Source organism: Habropoda laboriosa, unplaced genomic scaffold (genome assembly GCF_001263275.1).
Source record: "Habropoda laboriosa isolate 0110345459 unplaced genomic scaffold, ASM126327v1 scaffold61, whole genome shotgun sequence".
Classification (NCBI taxonomy): Eukaryota; Metazoa; Arthropoda; class Insecta; order Hymenoptera; family Apidae; genus Habropoda; species Habropoda laboriosa.
Genome location: NW_017100203.1, coordinates 572,941 through 600,775, shown reverse-complemented (window position 1 = coordinate 600,775; position 27,835 = coordinate 572,941). Strand labels below are relative to the sequence as shown.

The following is a 27,835-nucleotide window of genomic DNA, read 5'->3' as shown; positions in this document are numbered from 1 at the left end:
AAAAAAAAAAAAAAAAAAATAAAAAACAGTTGTGAAATGAGAAGGCGCTTAGGTTTTTCTTATCAAATTACGGAAATGAAGGAAATCATAATCAATATCAAATAAAGGAAATATCGATCTAAATTAAAAAATTCGACACGAACTTACGGAATGATAATGTTGGGGTTTTATTGAACTACACGCTTACATTATTAAAGTATATACACTCCGGCCAAAAGTTTGGAATCACCTCCCACTTTCCATCAATATCAAATCTGCTGCTAATTTTTCATAGATTTGAAGTTTATCTCAATTCTACATTTATCAATTTATCTCATACCAATTGATTCGAATGATCAAAGATTCTCAAAGTCGCTGACTCTTTTCTGCAAATTTTTGTGTAAATTGCAATGCTCGGTGATTCCAAACTTTTGGCCGGTAGTGTATCTCCTAACAGTCTCCTACTTTACCTACACAATTTTCCCACTATAATCATATCCTTAGAATTCGCTATTTTTGCTAAATGTCCAAATTCTCGATAACAAATTAATAAAAATATATCATTGTGAGATCAGAAATATAAATAGATATTTATTAACAAAATATAAGAATAACTATGATACATTGGGCTTTGACACACGCTTCTTCGATTCACGCCTCTCGACTTTTCCAAACACACCGCCCTTTCATCCCTCGCACGCCGTACTCTATAGCCAGGCCCTTCGACTGCATATATTAGAATAAGTATGGATTACAATATTACGATGAACAACCACTGAGAGTCGAACCACACGGCTAGAATAACAACACAGCTTTGCGCGGTGCAACTCTTCAGACAATACTAAAATTCTCTAACAATTTCGTTACAACAGTAAATGAATAAAAATCGAAGAATATCTATACAGTTGAACGAGGTAAAATGTCCGTAAATAATTCGAAGAACCGTTGCATCTTCCACGCTTTTCAGTTAACATCCTCCTGCCGGTACCCTCTTTAATTAACATTTCCAGAACAGTTGAGACAATCCTGTGCGCAGGCTCAATGAAGAAGTGAATTTACAAAAGGATCAAATCTATACGCGCCGGGAACAAAGTCTCGCGGCGTCAGAATGAAGAATATCCCCTCGACTGAATTACCGTCAGCCACAATTTACCTAGGAATTCCCATTTACATGTAGTATTCAATAGAGGAAGACCTCGGCCTCCGCCCGACTATCATAACTATAAAGTCTATCTACGCTTTCAAAGGAAGCCCCCGCTACCCATTCGAACTTATCTAACGAAAAGCATCGTTGGTCGAGGAGCTCGTGGATCAGCGATTTTCCCTCGATTAAATTTCCCTCTGGCCGAATTTCACCTGTCGCCGTTGCTTCGGTGTAATAGCGGACGAAGATTTTCGTTGCAGAAGAGATTGGGCCGCCGTGAGCACGTTGAACATGAGTCACGTTGTCGTTATCCAAAATTTACTGGATTTGTAACGAGTCATGTGATACAGATATTCTTCAGAATTTCTTTTTACGTTCTGAAAATTTTATTTTAGTTTATGGTAAATTGACCTTTTGGATTTTTCTAAATTTTGTTTCGTATTGTGAAGAGTAGAGGGATTGATTGTGAATGTAGGAGTTTCTGAGAGGTAATAGCTATTTTGGGAAATTCTTTCGTTTCTTAATTTGCTTCAAATTTACCATTTTCCATTACCAATGTTTTAAATTTTCATTTTTGTATTCCGAAGAGTAAAGAGAGTAATTGTAAAAGGAGTTGATGAGAGATAATAGCTATTTTTGGAAATTCTTTTATGTTCTGAAAAATTTGTTTTAAATGTACTATTTGAATTTTCTTCAATTTTGTTTGGTACTGTGAAGAGTAAAGAGATGAATTGTGAATTTAGGCGTCCATGAGAGATAATAGGCGCAGTGATTAGCTATAACGGTCCTAGGGAGCTATTTCTGTTTCCAAATTTTTCCGAGAAACCGGTCTAGCTGATTGGATCGTGATCAATTACACGTTCGCTTCAGGAAGCTCGCAGCTTCCTTTGCTTTCTTTGCCTGATCTCTTCGTCGCACGTGTAACAAAATTAGTAACGATGAAGTTATAATATTTCTCAAATATGAGTTCGTACCTTAAATTTCTTGGTAAACTAAACAACAACTCTGTATTTTCGAATTTCCGTGGCGCACGATTCAACTGTTTCTGGGTCAATTTTCAGAGTTCCCATTTTCTATCTTTAAACCGCATAGTACGGCAGGATAAATACGGAAGAGAGAAGAAAAAGAACGGGATGAAAAAGAAGCTAAACATTATCCTGGAGTTTACTTCTCAATGGCCTCGAATATTTGTTCTTTATCTTGGGGAAAAAAGAAAACGGTGCTTGGCAAGCTATTTTATGGATATTGGATATAAAATCGATTCCGGGCATGTAATGTCCTTGAGCGTCCAGAATCCTTAGATATTCTTGCAGCAAAATTTTGATTGACTGTTACAGAAGGAAAGTTCAAGAATTTGTAAATTCGTGTTGTATTATCAAAACAATTCATTTGTTTTTGTTTTTTTTCTCTTATTTATTATCAACTTTAATAAAATACTATGCATATACTATACTGATACTGTACTGATGCAGTATATTGATACTGTACTGATAGTATACTAGTTTATTTATTTATTTATGGGTATACATATAATCCTTTAGTATACAGAACAGTTACAAGCAGTGCATTGTAGGCAACAGTTATATACATTAAGTCTGAAGGAGGATTGGGATCTGAAAAAGTCAACCGATTCACAAAATTTATTCGCCTTCATAATTATGCGATTAATGCATTTAAATTAGCCATAAGTCGTGCAGTTTACCTCTTGAGACAGTAGAACATGATTTCTTCTGGGTGACTCTGATGTAGTAACCGAAAGTATGGTAGAATTTCCGGGCACATGATATTATATTGATACTGTACTGATAATCTACTGATACTATATTGATGCTATACTGGAAGTATACTATTACTATACTGATACTACGTTGATACTATATTAATACTCTGCTGATACTATATTGATACTGTACTGATACTGTACTGATACTGTACTGATAATCTACTGATACTATATTGATGCTATACTGAAAGTATACTTATACTATACTGATACTACGTTGATACTATATTAATACTCTGCTGATACTATATTGATACTGTTCTGATACTGTACTGATACTGTACTGATAATCTACTGATACTATATTGATGCTATACTGGAAGTATACTTATACTATACTGATACTACGTTGATACTATATTAATACTCTGCTGATACTATATTGATACTGTACTGATACTGTACTGATAATCTACTGATACTATATTGATGCTATACTGGAAGTATACTTATACTATACTGATACTACGTTGATACTATATTAATACTCTGCTGATACTATATTGATACTGTACTGATACTGTACTGATAATCTACTGATACTATATTGATGCTATACTGGAAATATACTTATACTATACTGATACTACGCTGATACTATATTAATACTCTGCTGATACTATATTGATACAGTACTGATATTGTGCTGATACTATGCTGCTACTATATTGATACTATACTGATAGTAGACTGATACTCAACTGGTAGCATACTGATACAGATACTATACTGATATTACATTGACACTATACTAATAGTATATATAATACTGTACTGATATTATAGTGATACTACATTGCTACTATATTGGTACTGTATTGATACTATACTGATACTCTACTGATAGTGTACTGATAGTGTACTGATACTGTACAGATACCAAGACACTAAAATAGCACATTACTAAACATTATTCCAATAAGGCGACAAAAGTTTGCTAATTTTTGATCCACCTTGCTTCGCCACCCTTCGGGACCTCTTCAGAAGTAAAGAGAAGAGTGGGAAAATCTCGAAGCTTTCCCCTCTGTTCCACGATAGAATCCTCATAGCAGACCAAAGGAACGTGAATTTGACAAACTACCCTCGACCAGGTTCTTTGTCTCTGACTAAGAATGCACGACGAAAAATAAATCACCTGTCGCGGCCAGGGAAAAAAAAAAGAAAAGCGTAGAATTCACTGGAAAAAGTTTTACGCCAACGTGGCCAAGCTTCCACTTACACGCGTGCCTCTCCAAGGAGGGAAGCGTAACCGGAACTTGGTTGGTTTGTTCGACTTTTAAACTCGCGACGAGTAATGGAAGAGTGGTCCATGCGGGGAAAATAGAGGAACGTTTGCCTGTCCCTTCGACGTCTTCACTCGGTTTTCTCATAGCAAAGCGAACGCTTTCGCGGCTTATTAAAGTAAGAAGCAGCCTACTCGTGAGTACGCTTGTGTCTTGTAACATAAGGAGAAGAGGATCTCGGCGTAATTGCTCGCGATCATCTTAGTCACGTGTCCGATTGAAAATTGTGACATATTTGAACCAGAGTGTTGTTCGAAAAATTGCTAAAAAATCGAAACACTCGAATATGAAATGTTTCCAAAAAAAATTGGAGATCAACGCAAATTTTTCTTTGGCTACATTGAAGGTTAGGTGTTCCAAGACTTCGTTCATTTTTTTTGTAATTTATTTTCGTTCTGTTACAGTTTAATTCGTAAAATATTAAAGTACGAAAGTACGTGAATTAAAATTTAGTTGTTTTTAGGCATATATTTGCAGTTGTAGTTTAATGTTAGGTTACAGAAGTGCGCTAAATTGCTATGGCATATAGATGGTCTAGGAATTCATATTTCATGCAGCACCAAAAATGAAACTTTTATATTTAAATGTAAATATCGCTGATAATTGAGGGCAACTTTGATATGTTATTTTATAGAAGTTCTATGTAAATTGTAATGGATATCGTTGATCTAATTTTTAAATCATTCATAAAATCGACGAAATTTAAATATAAAGAATTTTTTAAAAGCACAATATTTACATAGCTAGTGCAGTATTTATAATAGTAATATTATTCATGCGGTGTTTCGTTATATTGCGTGCAATGAAACGAACATTCTATCGTATTAACATATTATAGTGCATTTCGCAGGCTGATTGATTTTTTAATATTCACATGTGCTTACCTACGCGAAAAACTTTTTCACAGTTCACGTATTATGAAATTAATGAGTAAATTGTAACAGTTCGATAAAATTGAATTTCAGCTTTACCCAAAATATAAAATAATTCATACAATATGCCCCATTTTGAAATCTACCGAAATCTGAAGTCCTAAATTTTGAAATTCTTAAATCTTTTGAAATCCTTAAATCTTGAATTTTGAAATCTTTTGAAAGCTTAAATCTTGAATTTTGAAATCTTTGGAAAGCTTAAATCTTGAATTTTGAAGTATTTTGAAAGCTTAAATCTTGAATTTTGAAATCTTTGGAAAGCTTAAATCTTGAATTTTCAAGTATTTTGAAAACATAAATCTTGAATTTTGAAATCTTTTGTAATTTTAAATCTTGAGTTTTAAGTTCTTTGGAAATCCTTAAATCTTGAATACTGCGATCTTTTGAAATCTTAAATCTTGAATTTTGAAATCTTCTAAAATCTTAAGTCTTGAATTTTGAAATCTTCTAAAATCCTAAGTCTTGAATTTTGAAATCTTCTAAAATCTTAAGTCTTGAATTCTGAAATCTTTTGAAATCCTTAAATCTTGAATTTTGAAATCTTTGAAAATTTAATTTTTGAAATTTCCTTTCATTTTTCAAATCTCCTTTCTTAAACACGTTACGCTTTCAAAATATTAATCAGTCTTTACAAATCTCCAGTCGTACAAACCATTAACCAAAATTAGCCTTGGAATCCACGTTTATTAAAACAACAAACTAAAACTTCAGCTAATCTTCCAAATCAGTTTTGAAAAGAAACGAATGTTCAAAATTACCTTTCTCAAACATTCCTCCTCGTTAATTCAACGAACCAATGACAATTTCAGCCGATAATCCCCAAAAGCGCATTTATACATCTTTAAATCGTTAAATTATTCAGAGTGCACGCGGAAGAAACGTCGAAAGAAAATATCTTTTATAGATGACTCGCGTGCATGTTTGAATGGCTTCCGTGAAAAGTTTGCTGAATGCGCCGGAAGATTTCCGAAGTGCCACGGTTCCTCGTGTATATTCGTCCCTGATGTATTGGCGAGGAGTTTTAACATCGGCCATTGGGCCGGAGTAAAAACATTTTGTTACGTAACATCGGCACGGAAAACTCGTGTGGACGTTTAGAAAGCACCGACTTGGAAAACATATTTCGAAAAGAAGTTAGACTGAAATTCAGAAAGAAAACACTCGCCGGTCGAAGTTTACGTGAACTTTCCTCTCGCGTCGGTGCATGGATTGAATCGGTGGGAAAATGTGTACAATTTTTATTAAATATCGCCCGTCACAAGTGTACCGAGCACAGCTTCCTGTCACTGTCCAATATTCTCGAGTAACGTGAAAATAGTGCCTGACAAATCGATACTTGTAATCACAGTTTAAATTCCTGTGTATCCAGTCAATTTTCAGTTCAAAATTTCTTCAAATTTTCTTCAAATTACGCAATTCGAATTTTCTTCAAATTTTCAATTCGAATTTTCTTCAAATTTTCAGTTCAAAATTTCTTCATATTTTCAATTCGAAGTTTCTTCAAATTTTCTTCAAATTTTCAATTCGAATTTTCTTCGAATTTTCTTCAAATTTTCAATTCGAATTTTCTTCAAATTTTCAATTCAAAGTTTCTTCAAATTTTCTTTAAATTTTCAATTCAAATTTTCTTCAAATTTTCACTTTCTTTTGTTCAAGAATTAAGTAACTCACGTGTATAATATTATAGACATACAATTTTTGCTTGTTTTCTTCGCAAAAAATTATCTTATTCTTCTTATCTTGCGAATTTGTTTTTATTAAAAAATTTTTATAACAATTCCTTTATTGTGTATGCATATTTCAATTGGAAACAGAAATGTGTTTCAGATAATTATTTTAAATTGTTTTCCTTTTCGCTGTTACTGGTTCTTGCCTTTTTTATCCGAGACTTAATTAAGTCACATAAAGATATGCAATTTCTACTTGTTTCCTTTACAAAGAATTATTTTTACATTAATTTTACTGCACTTTCTAAGCGAACTTGTGAATGTATGTTTATTCAAAAATTTTTATAACAATTTCTTTATTGTGCATATTTCAATTGGAAACAGAAATGTGTTTCAGATAATTATTGGTCTTTCGTGAACAGTTTTTAATTACAATATTGTAGAAAATGTGTACGTAAAATGTGACTGTGTAATTTATTTCTCTTCTTCGACGTACACTGACGTTCATAAGTATATTAGCACATCCATTATGTTCTCAAAGAAAATTGAATTACATTTCTTCTCCACTATTAAAAATATACTCGTTATAATTAGGTCATCCTGAAAGCAAAAAATATATTAATGAAAATCTAAAGAAATTCTAACAAAAAAAAAAAACAGGAAAAAGTTGTGAAATGAGAAGACGCTTACATTTTTTTTTTTTTTAACAAATTTAAAGATTTGTTGGAAATATTGATTCAATGGTGACCTAATATTGCCAAATTCCAGGATGAATAATTTTTTTTTCGATTTCAATAATTTCGTAGCGACTGTTTAAGTTTGCTTCACAATTCAGCAAGTGTCTCTATATTTTCGATCTAAACTCGCCTCTACTTGAATTTTGTTAACAGGTAAAAATTCAAGAATTTCGTTTCGTTTCATATTTACGTATCGTACATGCACAGAGAAAATTTTTTAACGCAGAGTAGCTTTATTTGCATTTTTAATAAGCCAGCGTTACTATTTCCTGCATACTAAGTATAATTACACTTATCGTATGATTTATTTAAAATATCAATAAAAAACTGATAAGTTCGTTAATAATTCAGATTTATTTCGATAGTCCATCTTCGTTGAACATGTTGTTCTATATAAATACGTTTACGATAATTTCTTGTGCAGCTTTTATAAAGTTAGTTCATTACACAAGTAAAATGTAATTTATTCGATTTAACGTCATTAGTTTTACGTACTTTCTCCGTGAAGGACTTGTTCTTTGTTCAAAGCTTTGGATAGTAGATACATTTGTTCTGAAATAGTTAACGGTGGAATGTTCGGATGAAATAAGGCATCGTACCAATTCGAAATCGAGTTTACAGAGTTTAATTGAATTATCCGGTTTGGTCAATAAACTACGAAAAATCGCTGGATACTCTTATCACGTGGATTATCACAGACAACTGTGATAGGAGATAAATTTCTTAACGAATAAAGAAATTATTACTCGGACGAATTTTCTGAATTTTACACGAATTTTCCGGACATATTTCTTATTTTTAAAGAAATCTAAATTCCACCTAAAATTCCAAAATTTCTCTCTCAACAAAACGAATGAATTAAAATTCACCAATTTGCTCTGTCAATCTAAAGTTGACTAAAAATAGAAGTAGCAGATTAAAATTTACATTTTTCTTACTTTCATCTTATTTCTTATTTTTAAAGAAATCTAAATTCCACCTAAAATTCCAAAATTTCTCTCTCAACAAAACGAATGAATTAAAATTCACCAATTTGCTCTGTCAATCTAAAGTTGACTAAAAATAGAAGTAGCAGATTAAAATTTACATTTTTCTTACTTTCATCTTATTTCTTATTTTTAAAGAAATCTAAATTCCACCTAAAATTCCAAAATTTCTCTCTCAACAAAACGAATGAATTAAAATTCACCAATTTGCTCTGTCAATCTAAAGTTGACTAAAAATAGAAGTAGCAGATTAAAATTTACATTTTTCTTACTTTCATCTTATTTCTTATTTTTAAAGAAATCTAAATTCCACCTAAAATTCCAAAATTTCTCTCTCAACAAAACGAATGAATTAAAATTCACCAATTTGCTCTGTCAATCTAAAGTTGACTAAAAATAGAAGTAGCAGATTAAAATTTACATTTTTCTTACTTTCATCTTATTTCTTATTTTTAAAGAAATCTAAATTCCACCTAAAATTCCAAAATTTCTCTCTCAACAAAACGAATGAATTAAAATTCACCAATTTGCTCTGTCAATCTAAAGTTGACTAAAAATAGAAGTAGCAGATTAAAATTTACATTTTTCTTACTTTCATCTTATTTCTTATTTTTAAAGAAATCTAAATTCCACCTAAAATTCCAAAATTTCTCTCTCAACAAAACGAATGAATTAAAATTCACCAATTTGCTCTGTCAATCTAAAGTTGACTAAAAATAGAAGTAGCAGATTAAAATTTACATTTTTCTTACTTTCATCTTATTTCTTATTTTTGAAGAAATCTAAATTCCACCTAAAATTCCAAAGTTTCTCTCCCAACATAATGAATGATTTAATCAACCAATTCGCTCTGTCAATCTGTAATTGAACAAAAATAGAAGCTACAGATTAGCATCGCCGGCTAATAGTAGATGTTGCTAAGAAAGAAAGGAAAGAAAAAAAAGACAATTAACCGAACCCTTTAAAGAGCTCCGATCTGGTAACATTGACGCGGGTGGCTCAGCTTCGTTTGTCTTTCAGCTGGTCGAGTGTTTTCGTGATCAAGGATCCGCAGGTTTATTAAAGCAAGTAGAGTATTTACTAGAAACTGCTCTCGTAAGCGCGATGGTACTTTGAAAGCGAGGTGCTTCTCGCTTTGATGAAACGAACAACAATTTGCACTCGCGAAGTCGCTACGTTTCCGGCCCGTTAATCATCTTTTCTGCCTCCGCCTTTCCCGAATTTCCGCCGGCGAATTTGTAATTACATGATTCCGCTTAACCTACGCGGGCACGCGGCGTGCTCTTTCAACACTGCAAAACGCGTTTCACGTCTCGCGCCTTCCACCGCGAAATTCACTTTCGAAATCATCACGTTTATGGGGAAACTCGTGGACGTTTCCCGTCCGCGGTATACAGGTGACGATGTTGTTGCGCTTTTGTCGCGATTTCTTCGCGCTTGCAACGTTAATATGTTTTGGTAGAGTTGAATTTTCTCGTTCTGCGGCATTCGGTGATAAATTAGAGATAAATAGGAATGGATGATTGGTAACTTGAAATCTAAAATAATTAGAGTAATAGAAAAATATTTTGTGATAAATTAGAGATAAATAATAATAGATGATTGATAACTTGAGATATGAATTAATTAATTTTCAATGATAAATGAAAGATGAAGAGGAATGGATGATTGGTAACTTGAAATCTAAAATAATTGAAGTAACAGGAAAATTTGTTAATGGTAAATTAGAGATAAATAATAATGGATGATTGGTAACTTGAAATCTAAAATAATTGAAGTAACAGGAAAATTTGTTAATGGTAAATTAGAGATAAATAATAATGGATGATTGGTAACTTGAAATCTAAAATAACTAGAGTAATAGAAAAATATTTTGTGATAAATTAGAGATAAATAATAATAGATGATTGATAACTTGAGATATGAATTAATTAATTTTCAGTGATAAATAAAATGTAAATAGGAATGGATGATTGGTAACTTGAAATTTAAAATAATTGAAATAACAGGAAAATTTGTCAATGATAAATAAAGGATAGATAGTAATGGATGATTGGTAACTTGAAATTTAAAGTAACGCATGAAAGTGCTTTTGAGAAAAATTTTTAAATGAATATTGATTATTAAGCAGAATTTTTTTAGTGAAATCAAATTTCAGTGAAACATAATTTATTTTGATGATTCTTTCCTTTAATCATACTTTTTGTAAAGTTTCAAAGTGGATTAGTTTACTTTATCAACTTAACTGTTTTTGTATATTCAAGTAAATACTGTTTATTCAATGTCACATATTTCCATTCATTTTTTTATTTTATCTCTAACTTACAACGGGTGTAGAGCTGTAGCTTGCATATGTGAAATTTGATAAAAACAGTCCAACATTTCATAAAAAATATTTGCAGAACTTATTTTTTAAATAAACAAATTTTTCAAAAGTCTGCTTGCGCCATATTATTGGCCTTCTGAAACTGCAAAATTTGCATTTCGAATTTCTTACCTACGGCTAACAGTTTCCGAGATATGTTTGTGAAAATAACTTTTTCAATCCCAAATTTAAGGGCTGTTTTCACCTCTTCAGAGTGAATATTCGCACATAAAAAAAAAAATACGTGTCAAATATATTTTCAAGTTCTACAACATATAAAAGTTTCATCGAAATCGGCGTGTAACGTTTGGGTGATGTCCCTTGTTAGTAATCTTCATTTCTCGTATTACGTTTCTTCCATTCTGTGACATAAAGGATATTTGTCTACAACACATAAAATAGAAGATATAAATAATCTGTCTTAAGTTTACTTAACCAATGAGAAATAATTTTAACTTTGCTCTACTAATTAATTCTAACGAATAAGAATATTGTGCCAATCTTCGCGTACAACAAACGAAGGAAATCCGATGCTGACGTGAGGCAAGGATTTGCGAAAACTACTTCGTTAAAACGATTTCTATTTCATTTCATAGTACAATTTTAATGGTTATATCATATTCGTAAAATATGTTTTACACTAATTTTCGAGACTCCGTAATTAAACACCTGACATCGCAGAAATCTGAAAAAAATCACAGATGATCAACGTTCCGCAGAACTAACAAAGAGACAAATCCGCACAAAGAACACCAATACTACACGTTTTTGAAAATTTCTTATTAGTTCAGCGAAATCATTCCGAGTTTCTGCCACGCGATTTCTTAACCTGATACAAACTAGGACGGGCGCCCTTTAGCGGTAACTTTCTAGTGAAATTAGCTTAGCCTCCCCGGGAAGTTTGCTGCGAGTAATAAGCACGTAAATCCTGTACAGCAAAAATTGAGAAATTTGTAAACATGGTGACCAACGACTGATAACTGTTCTACAAGAATAAAACCAGCGGTAAAAAGAAGCAGAAACTGAATTTCAACTCCGTCGGTAATTAAACTTAATTTCCCCCAGAAACAGTAAAAACAAAAAAGCCCCTCATCATCCAAGAATCGTATTAAAATTCACGCGACATTCCCATACAAAAACGATATCGTCAATTTCTTCTCGATCCACAGAAACATCCTTTCCGAAGATTAATCTACGATCACCTTTAATAAAAAAAAAAAAAAAATTCCCTGAAAGCTACCGTCTTCTAAGTTTCCCGTCGCGTTTGCCAACCGAAAGACGTCACACCGCCCGTTTTATTCAATGTTTTATCGAACACGAATTACCCTTTCTTCGCGCTAATGTCCCCCGCGAAGAATGGCCGCATTAATGGTTTTTAGTCTCGTTCGTGCGGAATTAACGAGCAGGTGACAGAAAACTTTCGCCACGTTTTCTTTCAACCGGCTCTCATTCAGACCCTCCTCGCTTCGATTACGCTTCTTTAAAGTTATTGTTCCACCGGCTCTCATTCAGACCCTCCTCGCTTCGATTACGCTTCTTTAAATTAATTGTTCCCGTGGAATTTTTAATATTAATCGCCCGCGCCACAGCCGTCAAATGGTTGTTCACGGTCGATTCGAAGTGGCCGTGATTTAAAAGGGAACTAAAACGTCGAGATACGACGAGCCGTGTCGCGCCAAACTATGCATTAAGGACGAATTTGAATTTAAGATCACCCCCCCGGATGGCTCTTTGTGAGAGGCCGACCATTTTGTTTTGCCGCGAGGATAACTCGGTAGACGTGGAACCTCTTTAACGTCGTACCTGATCCTATGTTTCGCCAACGATTGCTCGTTTCGTCTCGATATCGCCCCTCGTTGCTTTCCACGTTCGTTTTTCTCCGCTTATTATCGACAGCGGGTAATTTAATTTCCGGTGCAGATTTTCGTCGGCGGAAAATTACCGATACCAAGTATCTGCAGGATTTTTCGCGGTAGTAGAAATGGAACAGCAAGGTTATGGAAGTATTAATGGGTAGAATTTCTTGTGAATATAAAGAGACTTGGAAATTTCGTTTTATTCGGTTTAGAAATTTAAGGTTATGTTTTCGACCTGATTTGTTTGCGATCAAACTTTGTCGGTATGTTCTATGGGTGTAAGTAAGAAGAAAATGTCATATGAACATAGGTCGTTTAAAGCTTTGTTGAAGAGTTATAGCGATAATACGAGGAGAAAGTGAGGTTATGTTACAAAACAGGCATAGATCAACGATATGTACATATTATCTGTTTATGCGAGCTGTATTTACTATCTGAGCTCGTTTAAAGTGTTGAATGTCACTTCTGCTACTGCAATTTTTGTATTTTCTATTTTTATTATAACTTTTAACCAAAAAAAGACTGAGACACCCGGTATATAAGGAAACAGCTGTAATGATCAACATACGACGAGTGAGAATGTTGAGAAGTGTCCTTATTTTGCTATTTTTAAATCATTGTTATCTAAATATATATAAAACAAGAGAAATTAAAACAAAAAAGACAGGAAACAAACATTTTACGAGCTAAAGAAATTACATCGACCCACAAATACATTAATCATCCCATAAAACGTGACTTTTAAGCAAATTTTCATATTCCAGACTGGATACTAAATAATTTCACGACAGTACAGTACTTTATCGAAGAAATAACGTCGTTGCAAGATAAATACGAAACGTAACGAGGCGCGGCCATAATTACGATTTCAGTTTCGCTGAAAGTTTCATGCTAATTCACACGAACAAACACAAACATATTCACACACGTAACTGTCCTTACTTTGTTAACAAGAACTATTCTGTAAATGTGAAATTAGCAATTTTCTAAGCGCAAACGATCGCACGATGAAAATGAAATCGCCCACTTCACGATTAACCGACGTTAATTAACGAAATATTAGCCGGTCATTTTCAATTAAACCCGATACACGGGAAATGTTATTAACATTTTCGGTGGCGGCGAGCAACTGCGGCCCCCGAAAAGGACATGTTTTCCAGCATATACACGCGGCAAGCATAATTGATATTACGCCATGGCGTAACGTCATTCGCCCCATTATGCCAGAGGTCGCCGCTCAGATTAATATTAACACCTTATTACCAGCCACGGAATTACAATTTCTCGCATGTACAGCAAACTTCAACTGTTATTTTTATAAGGATACTAATTTTATAATGCGCTTTATGGAGAACTGACACGAAATTGTTATTATCACTTAACGAGGATATCGAATTAATGGTGTACAATACCGTGCATCTACCACGCCGGCTGAATAATAATAATAGTAATAATAATCGGTTAATAATTTCGCCTAAGTAACAGTTATTCGAAAATAGAAATTATCCTGGAAACCGTACGGAGGATTTTAATCCTTAACGAGAGCGTGGCACAGTTTCCACGTTTGTAACATTATCGATAGTCGGGGAAAGTATAAGTTTCGATTGTAATTGAATTTGAGAAGTTCGAAGCACTTTAAACGATCGAATTCTTTGGATGAAACGAGTCAGTTTGATACTTCGTACGTTATCAATATTAAGTAATAGGGTTTTTGGTGTCCCGAAGATATTTAACGTAATTTTGTGACACATTGGAAAAGATTTTTCTTTTCTAATAATAGATAATAATATATGGCGTTGCATTCGTACTATTTGAGAAAAAGTGGTGCTTGAGAGATAAAAAAATTGTGACCCAAAGAAATAAATGTGGTCAATTAGATTTTAAGAAAAGTTTAATTGACGTCGCGAAGATATTTAATTACGCAGCTTTGAAATATTGTTTGAAGCTGGGACTCGCATGATAATAAAGATTTCTCTTTTTTAACAATTATAATATACGACATTATATTCGTAATATCTGAGAAAAAGTGGTGCTTGAAAGATAAAAAAGTTGTAACCCAAAAAAATAAATGTGGTTGATTAGATTTTAAGAAAAGTTTAATTGACGTCGCGAAGATATTTAATTACGTAGCTTTGAAATATTATTTGAAGCTAGGACTCGCATGATAATAAAGATTTCTCTTTTCTAACAATTATAATATACGACATTATATTCGTACTATTTGAGAAAAAGTGGTGCTTGAGAGATAAAAAAGTTGTGACCCAAAGAAATAAATGTGGTCAATTAGATTTTAAGAAAAGTTTAATTGACGTCGCGAAGATATTTAATTACGCAGCTTTGAAATATTGTTTGAAGCTAGGACTCGCATGATAATAAAGATTTCTCTTTTCTAACAATAATAATATTCACAATATCTGAGAAAAAGTACTGTTTGAAAGCTAATAAAAATTGCGATAACGTATTAATCCACATAGTGGTGATTAAACTTAATCCATCGTAACATAAATTACATTTAAAAAATCGTAAATTTAATTATCACTCTTCGTATAGAAATTTCTATTTTTTTCCCATCATCACGATGAATAATTATCAAAAATCTCTTCTCCCTGCGATAAACAATTCAATTCGCTAGAAAATAACAGAAAAACATTTGAAGGATCTGAAAAATAGCCAGGGTGAAAATATTCGAATGGGAAAACAAGAGGGAAAATCGATGTCCGCGATGAACGCGTGAAATTAAGCAAATAAAAGTGGTGTGTCGAGGGAAGGAGGAGATTTATCGAGCGATTTACAATTATTACAGAGTCAACGAGCGATGTCACGGAAGGTGTTTACGCCGGCGAGCGTGCCCGTTTGGTTTATGGGGTGTTTACGACCCCTGTGAACTCGATCGGCGGCTCGGCGGTCTGTGCGTTCTCCATGAAGAACGTCCTAGAAGTCTTCCAAGGTGCATTCAAGGAGCAAGAGACGATAAACAGCAACTGGCTGCGAGTACTTCCGGAAAAGGTGCCCGAGCCTAGACCCGGTGCATGCATGAACGACTCCAGGACACTTCCAGATGTAACCGTGAACTTTGTCAAGGCGCACCCCCTAATGGACGATGCGGTCCAGTCCTTCTTCTCATTGCCTGTGATAACCAAAATCAGCTTCAAGTAAGTTCCTCTTCATTATTCGATATTTCTTCTTGTTGTTGAAAGGAAGTTATTTCTATGGTACTTTATAATTGTTAACCCTACACAACTCGATTTTTCTTCGTTCACGAGAAGAAAAGTTATGGTTGGTTAGAATTTTACATTTCAATGGGAGAAACAAGAATTGATAACCAAAAAGTCCTTCTTGATTATTCGATATTTCTTCTTGTCGTTAAAAGGAAGTTATTTTCATGGTACATTAGAATGGTTAATCATTTGTGACACGATTTTTCTTCGTTCACGAGAAGAAATATTATGGTTGGTTAGAATTTTACACTTCGATGGGAGAAACAAGAATTGATGATGATTATAAAGAAATTCACGAGTAAACAAATTATTTTTCTTCGTTAGTATGAAAATAGCACAGCATGACTTACCAAATTCATGAAATATGCTACAAAAAGAAGAGACATTGGACTGTTCCACTGATTATTTCTGCCGTGGTGTCTAATAACCTTAGAAAGTGCATGTGACCTTAACCTATATGACTAATGGTAAATTTTTAATCACGGCTGCAAAAATTATGTTGACCGTATCGTTTTAAAATTTATTTTACTAGATCAAGGTGGAAAGTGTGTACAGGATAAAATGAAGTATCAAATTAAAGTGGAAGTGCGTCAAAATTTTCAAAACGCCTATAGGCGCCAATAGTAACGAACGAGTTAAACTTGTAATTAAAGAAAAAACAGAAATACTTGAAAAGTACCTGCTACAGCTACCACATAAATTGCTTAACAAAAATCTTGTTAGACTAGAGAAAGTTCTCTAGGTTACCGACGGTCGGTTGCCCAGATGATCTGCGGCGTCTCGTGGAACACCTCGGTTGACTATTTAATTGTTCTTGGATAGAGTCGTGCGTTGCACGTTATTAACTGCGTCTTGCTACTTTTCCCTGCACTTGAAACTCGCGCTTAACAAATCTACACAATCTACGTACAATATTACCTTTATATGTAATAAAATTATACATGCAAAGTAATAAAATTATTTGTAACAAAATTATTTATGCAAAGTAATAAAACGATATCTAATAAAATTAATTATACTGAAATCCCATTAATACGTTCGTCGAAGTAATCCAGTGTTGACACGAAGTTCAATTAAACAGGAAACTCCACGTTACAGTTACAGATTTACCAAAGTCGCCGTGGATCCTCAAGTGAAGGCGTTAGACGGCAAGGGCTACGACATCCTTTACGTAGGAACAGGTGAGTTGGCGCACAATTCTGCGCTACAACAACGAACAAAAGCACTTTCACAGATCTAATTATGACAATTTCATAATTATGCGTAGACGACGGCCGAGTTCTCAAAGCGCTCAACACTCGCGCGCCTGATTCTCTGAGCAATGTTAGCCAGGTTATAATCAGCGACGTTCAAGTGCTGAAATACGGTAAGCAATCCTACGAACATTTCTCCGCCGACCTTCTTCGACTCTGAATAAAACCTGTTCCCTGCATCGTGAAATTCGACGTTCGATCGAATGCATCCGATAAGCGTCAACCCAATTGCAGGATGCAAGACAGGAGATTTCGAGGAACGATCTAAACTTTAATTCCCAACAATTTAATCAACCCGTTGAATTTCACTGTGACGCGACTTTTTGTTTTTTTTTTTTTGTTGAAAAAACGTACGATGGCGATATTGTAGAATTTTCTGTGGAAAAAGTATAGAATCTTTTATGATTGTTGTCTATTTTATGAATTGTGAATGAGTCTGAAATTTTCGATTATTTTCGTTACTCATTCTGTCCTACATATCCCGGCGAATTGTGACGAAAACTTCACGATCGACGTGACGAAGCAGCTAATGCGAGTAAATTGAATGCAGATGCTGCGAATGTGGTGTCGTTTAATGGAATAACAGGTGCTCTGCAAGTAGAAATAAGAAATTTCATGGAAGAAAAAAGAGAATGATTTCATATTACTTGAATTGACGTGAAGGTAATACGTAATTTGGTAGAATGTACAAGAGCTGAGGATAGTATTCAAATTTCAATTTAGACCACATTTGCACATCATTTTTTAACATAAGATTATATGCAAATTCATTCGAAAATATATTAGCTTCTGAAAATTCGGTCAATAAATAAAAAAGACATCAATGTTTCTTGGATAATACATAATTGGGTACAATGACCAAGAGTTGAAGATGGTATTAAAATTTCAATTTAGTCCACATTTGCACATCATTTTTTAAGATTTCATATTACTTGAATTGACGTGAAGGTAATACGTAATTTGGTAGAATGTACAAGAGCTGAAGATAGTATTCAAATTTCGATTTAGACCACATTTGCACATCATTTTTTAACATAAGATTATATGCAAATTCATTCGAAAATAAATTAGCTTCAGAAAATTCCGTCACTAAATAAAAGAGACATCAATTTTTCTTACAATTTCACACACGTAATGATCCCTTCAATTAATTATCCGAACATATTCACAACTCCCGTACAAACTTCGCGAATTTTCGATTTAATCTAAGAATATATGCAAATTGATTCAAAAATAAATTAGCTTCAGAAAATTCCGCCACTAAACAAAAAAGACGTCAATTTTTCTTTCAATTTCACACACGTAATAATCGAGACATATATTTTCTTACAATTTCACGCACACGATAATCCTTTTTAATTAATTACCCAAACATATTCACAACCCCCGTTGAAACTTCAAGCTTCGCGAAATTTTCGATAAATCGTTGGCAGTGTACGTATCGTAAGGTACGCTTTTATACGTTGTTCGACAATCCTATCCCTACACTACGGGATTTCAAGTCTGAAATTCGGTTCACGTTCAGGACAAGCGATCAAGGATCTGTTGGTGGTCCACCTGGCCGGCGAGGCGAGCAAGTTGGTCGTGTTTGCTGACTCCGAAATTCGCGCTATTCCGCTCCACTATTGCGACGCACCGGCAGCGGCCACCTGCGCCTCCTGCGTCGCCCTGCAGGATCCACATTGTGCCTGGGACGCCACTAAGAACCTGTGTGTGGCCGTGTCGACGAAGCTGCACGACAGCGACGCCGACAAAACCCTGTTCCAGGACATTATGAACGGAAAACACAAGGGCTGCGGCTACGAACAAGGTAATTGCCGTTAACGTAAACTCTCCTTAATAGAGTTAAAACGTTTAGGGTCGATTTCTGGCGAGATTATGAAACGTTATCGCCCGTGCCTTGTACCACGAGGATACGTCGAATCTCGCTTTGATTTTATTATTTTTCTCGTTCTGCTTCTTTTTTTCTTGTTTTTTTGTTTTGTTCTGTTTCGTTGTTCACGTCTGTTGATGCTGATTCGTGTTTTGTCCTTTTACTTATATTTTTTCTTCTTCTGAAATAACCACGAAACTCTGATCTCCTTTGGCATGACAATTTTGTACGTTTTCGAATTTTTGTTGACCTTTTCTTTTAGGAAGCTAGTTGCGAATTCGGGGATGTTACGAGAATTCGAATATTTGAATATTCGAATAGCAGTAGAATTTGGATTTTAGTTTTGAATAGTTGAATATTGTGGAATGTTTGAATATTCGAATATCGGTAGAATTCGGATTTCAATTTTGAATACTTAGATATTTGGATATCAGTAGAATTCGGATTTCAATTTCCAATAGTTAAATATTTGAATATTTGAATATCAGTAGAATTCGGATTTCAATTTCGAATATTTGAACATCGGTAGAATTGGGATTTCAATTTCGAATAGTTGAATATTGTGGAATATTCGAAATGTAGGAAATATTCCGCACAATCCGAAATTCAAACACTTCGAATATTCGAATTATGTATTTGAATCATTCGAATAAAGAATTTGCATTCGAAATTATCCGAATTCGTAATTACCCGAATGTTCGAATTATTCGAATTCGAAATCATCCGAGTTCAATATTATCCGACTATTCGAATTATCCGAATAAAGAATTCGTATTCGAAATTATCCGAATATTCGAATTATCCGAATTCGAAATCATCCGAGTTCAATATTATCCGAATATTCGAATTATCCGAATAAAGAATTCGTATTCGAAATTATCCGAATATTCGAATTATTCGAATAGTTCGACTATTCAACATTTTTCAGCCCCAACGTGACAATTCCTTGAGACACTTTTAACTACTCTGACTTGATACTTCTATCGATTGAATTCAAAGAAAATTTGAATTTACGTTTTTCATTTTACAGTTTATTATTTTTGGCGAATAATCTACAATTGAATGCAACGATATGAATATAGTTAAACCTTCATTTCCTCTCAGAAATTTTTCAATGTTAGATCTATTAAGATTACAAATTTTACTCTCCGTTAAATTATTTACGAAACGGAAGATTACGCGATTTCACGACATTCAAGAAATTTCGCCAGTTTCGTTTTAAACAGCTTATTCCCGTTTTCTGAACACCTGAACGCGCGTACGATGTAGATTGAATGCTAGCGAAGTTCTACAAGAATCGAGGTCAAGGAAGTAACACCCTCTCGACGATCTAGCTAAGAACATCTACAAATGGAGTTCCATCTGCACAAGAGATTTTTGAGAGAAAGTTTCTTGTACAAGATCTCAAACATACCTCACACGTAAAGTTAACCGACAGCTTTTTTTTCTTACATCTCACCTCCTCTCTTATTTTAATATACTTTTGCAAAATTAATCTTACTTTTGTTTCCTATTCCAAACGTTCCGAAGTAACATATTCGACCGTTTATTTTGAAAGTGGTGTAAGTCCATTTTTTAAAAAATGAGATCACATAATTTGTGATTAATTTAGTGTAAACTTTTTATTTATTAAAAAAAAAATGGACTTGCACCACTTTCAAAATAAACGGTCCAATATTACACTTGAAATACACGGTGTTACGTTTAACTATCTTCATATCGTTCCATTTAATCGTTCATTTCGCAAGAAACTGTAGAAAATGGTGGACAAACTGCAGGAACTTAACCCTTTGCGATCGGTGCCGCCATAGTGGCGGCATTTCAATTTTGTTCTAAAAATCGGTGTCGCCACTATGGCGGCATGATCTTTGTTTTGTCAAGTATCATACTTTGGAAAATTACAAAAGTTAAAACGTTTTATTTTTATGCACTATAACTAGAATGTATTAAACAAAGTATATCAGTTTCAAAATATTCTGTTTTTCAATATCCTTATATATATAATAAATCAACTATGCAAAAATAACTTTGAAAATCTAAATTTGCTCCGACTAGCTGATAGTTCAACCAGAGAAATGTGCCGATCGCAAAGGGTTAAGACAACCTTGAAATTCGCTTAAAAAATAAGAAATTACCTTCAAAATACTTTAAATACTACTCTAACTCTAACTATTTATTTTTGTTTTATCAGTGTTCGGTTTCCCCCAAATTTCAATATATTTGATACAACAAAAATTCTCTGCCATTCCCCAGAATTTTGCAAAGACTGCAATTTCGCAATTTGAACGTTCACTTAAACATGCAAAGCAGAAAAAAGAATAAAAATAACCTCTTACAAAATTTTCTACACTAAAGAATTGAACCTTTCACAATTCAGCGATGCAATTCTTCCAATTCTGCTGTACAAAACAAACTCCCCAAATTTTATTCGATCTACGAATACATTAAAAAAAAAGTGACTTCGATTAAACAAAATTTATTCCGTCGTTTTAATTCCTGCACGCTAAAAATTGAGAATATTCGTATACAAAATAGTTTCCAAATAATATCCACTCCGTCTACCGATTAATTTTCACGTACAAGAACCGAAAAGTGGCGTCGAAGACGTTTAAACGAGGCCCATGCCAGCTGGAACCTTGGGCACCGAATGCAATTTAAATGGTAGCAGGATTAAAAGTTCGTTTCTTCGGCGACATTTCGACTTAAACTAGCGTCCGTCGCGGAAACAGTTGGCGTAACAACCGTCCTCGACTTCGGTTAACTCTATCCCCGTGTAAGAACGCGTGTCTCCCAACACACGTACAGTTCGCGAAATTCAAACGGAACGGAGAAACGGAAGTTGCGGAAGTTTTCGTTCTTAAGCAGACACGCCGGTTCCGACTTTCGCGGGAACGCGATCGTTAGAAAGCTAGGCGCGATACACAAGTGCGTCGAAATCGCCGATGAGCTTTCTTAGGTTCAACGAGCGTAACACTTGGTTTTTCCCTACTTGGACGCTTCGTTTCCACGATTTTTCGCGTTCACGCCGTAGGAAGAGAGTCTCTCGTTCGCGAGAATTGGCTCGCTATGATTCTCGATCGGTTTCATGGTCTGTCGGTTCGAAAGAATCTTGACGAAGAAGTTGGTAGATCGACCCTGGTTCGACTTTCGCGTGAATTTTAGAAAGTTAGGCGGTACACAGCGTTGAAATTGTCGATGAGCTTTCTTAGATCGACGAGCGTAACGGTGGCTCGCCTACTTCTGGGAGAACATCCTGATGTGATGATCGTCGATTTTGATGGAAGTTTGATGTATAGGAGATCTGTAAAAAATTGTTTTCGAAATTGTTTTTGAGAGATTCACAAGTGTGTCTATGATTTTTTAATGCAAGTTCATGTTGGCAAAATTTCCTTCGCGTATCGTTAAGTGTCGCTTGATGCATAGTGGGAGAAATAGTTTTAGAGCGAAAATGGAAAAAATATTGATTTTGTAAATCAGTGAAAAATTTGACTTTTTGTCTGATGAACGAAAAATATGATATATTTTTTGGTGTGCCGTAGAATTGTAGTAATTATTTTATGTGTCCTGGGACAAAAAAGATTAGAAATCACTGGTCTGCAGTGAAGGGATGAAAATCGCCCTCCAAAGTGGATAGTAAATATATTTATTCTAATATCTCGAAAATTATTGGAAATAGAGGAATACCGTAACCTGGCGAATTTTGCATTTTTCAGCAAGAAATATTGGAAATAGAGGAATACCGTAACCTGGCGAATTTTGCATTTTTCAACAAGAAATCTGAAAAATAAAAAATAATAAATATGCTTGACCAAATATGATTATTATCTTCATATTTCAGGGCCATTTTCACTCTTTCAGTATGAACGATTGTCAATTTAAAAAAATACGTATCAAATATTTTTTTGAGAACTATTACACACCAAAGTTTCATCAATTTCGGTGATTATTACTTGAAGGTATTCCCTTGTTAGACGCGATACGCTTTATTTCCACGGTTTTTCCCGTTTATACCGAGGAGAAATAGCGAGAGAAGAAAAGAGTCATTGGCGAAAATTGGCTCGCTATGATTCTTGATCGGTTTCACGGCCTGTTGGTGCGAAAGAATCTTGACGAAGGAGTTTTCTTTCGCAGATAAAACACGCTTCCCGAAGAGAAATTTTCAACGCTTCTCTCACCTAACCGTACACAATCGTGGATACAGTTATGAATGCGGTATCGCTTGGGTTCCATAAATCACATTGTTCCGTGAGGTTAGGTGATTCATTTTTTTGGAGGATTTTGGGGAAAAATGTTGACAAGTTTGTAGTTAATCTTCGAGTACGGTTGAAGATAAAGGAGATTTGTTTTAAAATTTTGATCAAATGGCTGATAAAATTTGGGTGAATTTCCTGTTTCTGTTTGGAACGATAGCAAAATCGATCTGTAATTTTGGAATTTTATTTCAACATAGTGTTTGCCAGAATTTTTTGAGAAATTGGTGAATTTTTCAATAACTGATGAATTTTGAAGCATTAAGTATCACTTTTTAAAATTACACCAAATGAATATTTGTTTCAAATTTTTAAGTTGTTTGTTCTAATTTCTCTTTGTCGTTGTCCTTTTCTAAGACTGGGAATATTAATATTACTATATTAAGTTACTTTCTTAAATTAGATCAAACAATTCGTCAAGATAAATAGCAAATTCTTTTATGAAATTTTTCAAATATGCAAAATAAGAAAAGAAAAGAAAGAAAGAATAAAAAAGAAAAAGTTCAGTTCGTCATTTTCCCATAATTCTACTCTGTTCTAATCCCATTCTATTACTGAAAAATGAAACCTCTAATAGCACACATTATTTCTTCAAAACACCTATTAAACAGCTCGTCAGAATTTCTCGAAATGAAGTGAAATTAAGTAACGTTGCTCTCGTTCTCAGGTGCTCAATTTTACGTGAAAGATTGTAATTTAAATCTTCCAAGATACTCGGAATAAAGCGAAAAAAAATAGGTGCTTCGTTTAGAATTCTAATTGTAAGTCTCACGCTCGATCTACGTAATTAGCATAATAACAGGAATAATCGAATAGCGTACGATATTCTCATATCCTTTTTCTATTATTTCTTTCCTTCTATTAGCACATATACAAGATAGTAATGCTTAAAACATAAGATTCAATCTAGAATAGCAGTGGAACATAATGTTCCAACTTTTTTGATTTACGCCATTCTCATTCTGAGGAGCTCATACAGTTCCTCTTGTCGAGAAGATTTCCTCAACTTCAAAATTACGTTCCACTGGCGAAAGAAATTAGAAATTCCATCAAACAAAAAGCGAAACGAAAGAGGAAGTTACGTGGTTGCGCGACAGAATTTTACTTCGTGCTAAAAGAGTTTACAAATTCACCTAGTTTTATGAAGAACCTTGCATGTAAATTATCTTTTTTATTTCAAATCACACGTCACGCTTTAATCTTTAGAAATTAAAATATGTCACATTCTACCGAAATCGAATCACGAAATTATATCTACGTTTTGCCATGAGAAAGATGAAGCATTTCTTTTGTGATCGAAAATAAGTATTGTCTTGTGAAGAAAATTGAATTATAATTAGAGAAATCGCTAAATTTCAGAATTAAAGGAACAAGTGAAATAAAGGAATCGCGAGGATTAAAAAAGAAGCTTGTTTGTGGCGAAATTTGTTGGCTGAATAATAGCAAATTTTTTGCATTTAATTGCAATTACAGAAAACTCTAAATTTGAAAACTAAGGAAATCGCAAGAATTCGAGGAAAAATTTATTTGTGGCGAAATTTATTTGCTAAATAATAGCAAAATCTTCGTATTGAATTGTAATTAAAGAAACCTCTAAATTTCAAAACTAAAGAAATCGCAAAATTTCAAGAAATAATTTGTTGGCTAAATAATAGCAAATTTTTCAATATTAAATTGTAATTACAGAAAACTCTAAATTTCAAAACTAAAGAAATCGCGAGAATTCGAGGAAAAATTTATTTCTGGCTAAACTCATTGGCTAAATAATTGCAAATTTTTCATACTGAATTGTAATTAGGAAAAGAACCCTAAATTTCAGAAATGAAGGAGTAAATGAAATAAAGAAATCGCAAGGATAAAAAGAAAATTTTCTTACAGCAAGATTCATTCGCAAAATGATAGGATAATTCTCGCAAGCAAATCTGCAGGAATTCCTCGACGAAATTTCCCCCGTGAAATTTTGTCTATGAGGTAAATGCAGACAAATTGAGGCGAGATGAGGATAAAATAGACACGTCCCCGATAGGCCATAGCGATAAGAAAAGGAACAGAGTGTGATAGATAGCGTATTTAGAGACGAAAAGACTGAAAATTAGATATTAAAATGTAAATCCAATGTAAAGGATTTACGGTCTCTGGTGGCAAGTTTGAGAAATAGAACGGCGCATGCAATGTGTCTACAGCCGTTGTCTCTGCTTCGAGGACGGAATTGAAATCCTTCAGCGCCGTTTCGCCCCGGAAATTTCCTCCGGAATTTGTTCTCGCTAAATCCTTGAAATTCTTGCGTTAATTTCATCTGGACATTTTAAAACTTCCACCCCGCCGTTTCAAATTTATTCATCGCTTTCCGCATTTACTCTTCTCCTTCTCTAATTCGTTACAAACGATGCGGCAAAAAGAAGAAAATGTAAGGGTTGTCTGGTCTAAACAATACTTGTCAGGATTTATTTAAACAGATGTTAAAACTATATTTATTTGTCCGTCCGTCGTTCACGCCTCGTTCCTTTCTGGTCCGTCTTTACCAACTACACGTTTCCTAATAATCTTTCTAATATATTCTACTTAGTCTTATTCAACGCGTCCTTATATACATACGTACCTTGACGCCCCTCTCCTGCCTCCGGGAAACCCTGGCACAGGTTGGGGGTTTATGCGGAGTTCAATCGGAGGGATGTGAGTGTCATTTATTTGCAGTCACCTCCCCCCCGGGTCGGGGCGCAACCCACGGCGCGGGGGTGTCCTGGTCGTGTTCGCAAGAGATCCCAGGGCTCCCCTAGCGTGCCCGACGAGGGTCACCGTCGAGGTTTTAGTGAGTAAGAATCTCACATTACCGCCTCCTCCCCCAGGAGGCGGTGTCTTTCAGAAGATTTCCTCCAGGAAAAAAAAAAAGGTTGGGGGTTTCTACGGAGCAAGGTCCTTACCTGACCCAGTCCTCAGCGCGTGGGGGTGTCAAGGCGTTGGGACCTCTCGGTCTGCGGGTCATAAACCAGCGCGAGTCCCAACGCTCCCTTGACCATACTCTTGTGGTGACTGATCCGTCGGCGATCGGGTCCGACACGCGTGAGAGCGTGTGGCGCGTACCGGCGTGGCGTGAGCGAAAAGCGAAGCGTAGAAGAGACATGCGGGCCCCGGGACGAGAAGGCAGTTGAAGGTAGCGCGCCGAGGCTCGAGCTGGCTATGCGACAGTGTATACATTTTTTTCCTGACGAATTGATCCCACATATACGTGCCTTGACGCCCTCTCTTGCCTCCGGGAAACCCTGGCACAGGTTGGGGGTTTCTACGCAGCAAGGTCCTTACCTAACCCAGCCCTTAGCGCGTGGGGGTGTCAAGGCGTTGGGACCTCTCGGTCTGCGGGTCGTAAACCAGCGCGAGTCCCAACACTCGCTCGACCATACTCTTACAGAAAGAAGAAAAATAGGTGAAATGTCAAATGAAAAAGGAAGTGTAAAAAATACGAAAAAAGACAGATATAAGAGAACCAGAGAAATTCATGAAATCTTAAAAGTGAACCACAGAAGAACCTCGAATTTTCCATCTCGCCATAGATAGCTGTATTTCTTGGTGAAACGAGCCACTTCAAACTTACATTTACCATGTACACGCGCGAAGGATCTTATAAACTTCAGCATATTCATATTTCACGCCGGTTATCAGCCGCCGCCAATTTTCCGCTGTAATCGAATTCGCATCGAGCAGCGGCCGAAGCACATAAGACGTGCTGCGCGTTCCATCGCAGACCGTTTATAAACGCCGTTTCCTCGTCCAGCAACCGTAACGGCTACTTAGTTGATCCGCTTCTTTCTCTGTTCGTCGTTTTACTTTTAACGGTGTTTTCTTGTTTAAGGAGGTATTTTAGACGGCTGATTTTCTGATTTGTTTGATTAGGTGATAAGAATGTTTTGTACGTGTCTTCGATCAGATTTTGCTCGCGTGAAATCAATGACGAAGACTTGAAATGTTTGTGAGATTTAGAGTTACGTGTTGTGGCGTGTGAAGATTCTTGGAAAATTTGCTTTTGGGAAAATTTTGTTCGAGGATTTTCGGAGATCTGCGTTAGGTGTGGTTTTCAGGTATTCTAACTGTCGTGGCTCTTACAATTTATGTAATTTTGAAAAATTAGGACATTTCGATTTTTTTTTGGGCCCCAAAGACCAGAATATCCTCTTTAAAGATTTTCGTCGTAGCACTTAAAATTTGCCCAATTTCAAAAAATTACATATTCTCCAGGCTATAAGAAGTGCAAAAAAGAGAATATTGATTTTTTTACAAAAAAATGACAATTTGGGTCAGGCATGGTCTTAAGTCCTTCAAACTCTCATAGATCTCACAATTTATCCAATTTCGAAAAATCGTTTGACAGACGTATTCTCCAAATTAAGAATCGATATTTTTACCCCGAAAACCAGAATACTTTATCAAAGATTTTCGAAAATTCGCATCAAGCGTGTTCTTGAGTCCAATTTCAAAGTACTCCATATTCTCCAAGCTATAAAGAATGCAAAAATA

At 34.8% G+C, this 27,835-nt stretch overlaps 1 protein-coding gene across 1 annotated transcript in view; it reads left to right on the top strand.

Annotated features, from left to right (window-relative positions):
* LOC108570536 (semaphorin-1A-like) overlaps positions 1–27,835 on the top strand; it is a 112,256-nt gene that overhangs the window by 71,769 nt on the left and 12,652 nt on the right. The window contains exons 5-8 of the mRNA XM_017932408.1: positions 15,536–15,884; positions 17,049–17,131; positions 17,218–17,316; positions 18,729–19,013. Coding sequence (XP_017787897.1) covers positions 15,536–15,884; positions 17,049–17,131; positions 17,218–17,316; positions 18,729–19,013 — 816 coding nt within the window. The remainder of the gene's footprint in view (positions 1–15,535; positions 15,885–17,048; positions 17,132–17,217; positions 17,317–18,728; positions 19,014–27,835) is intronic.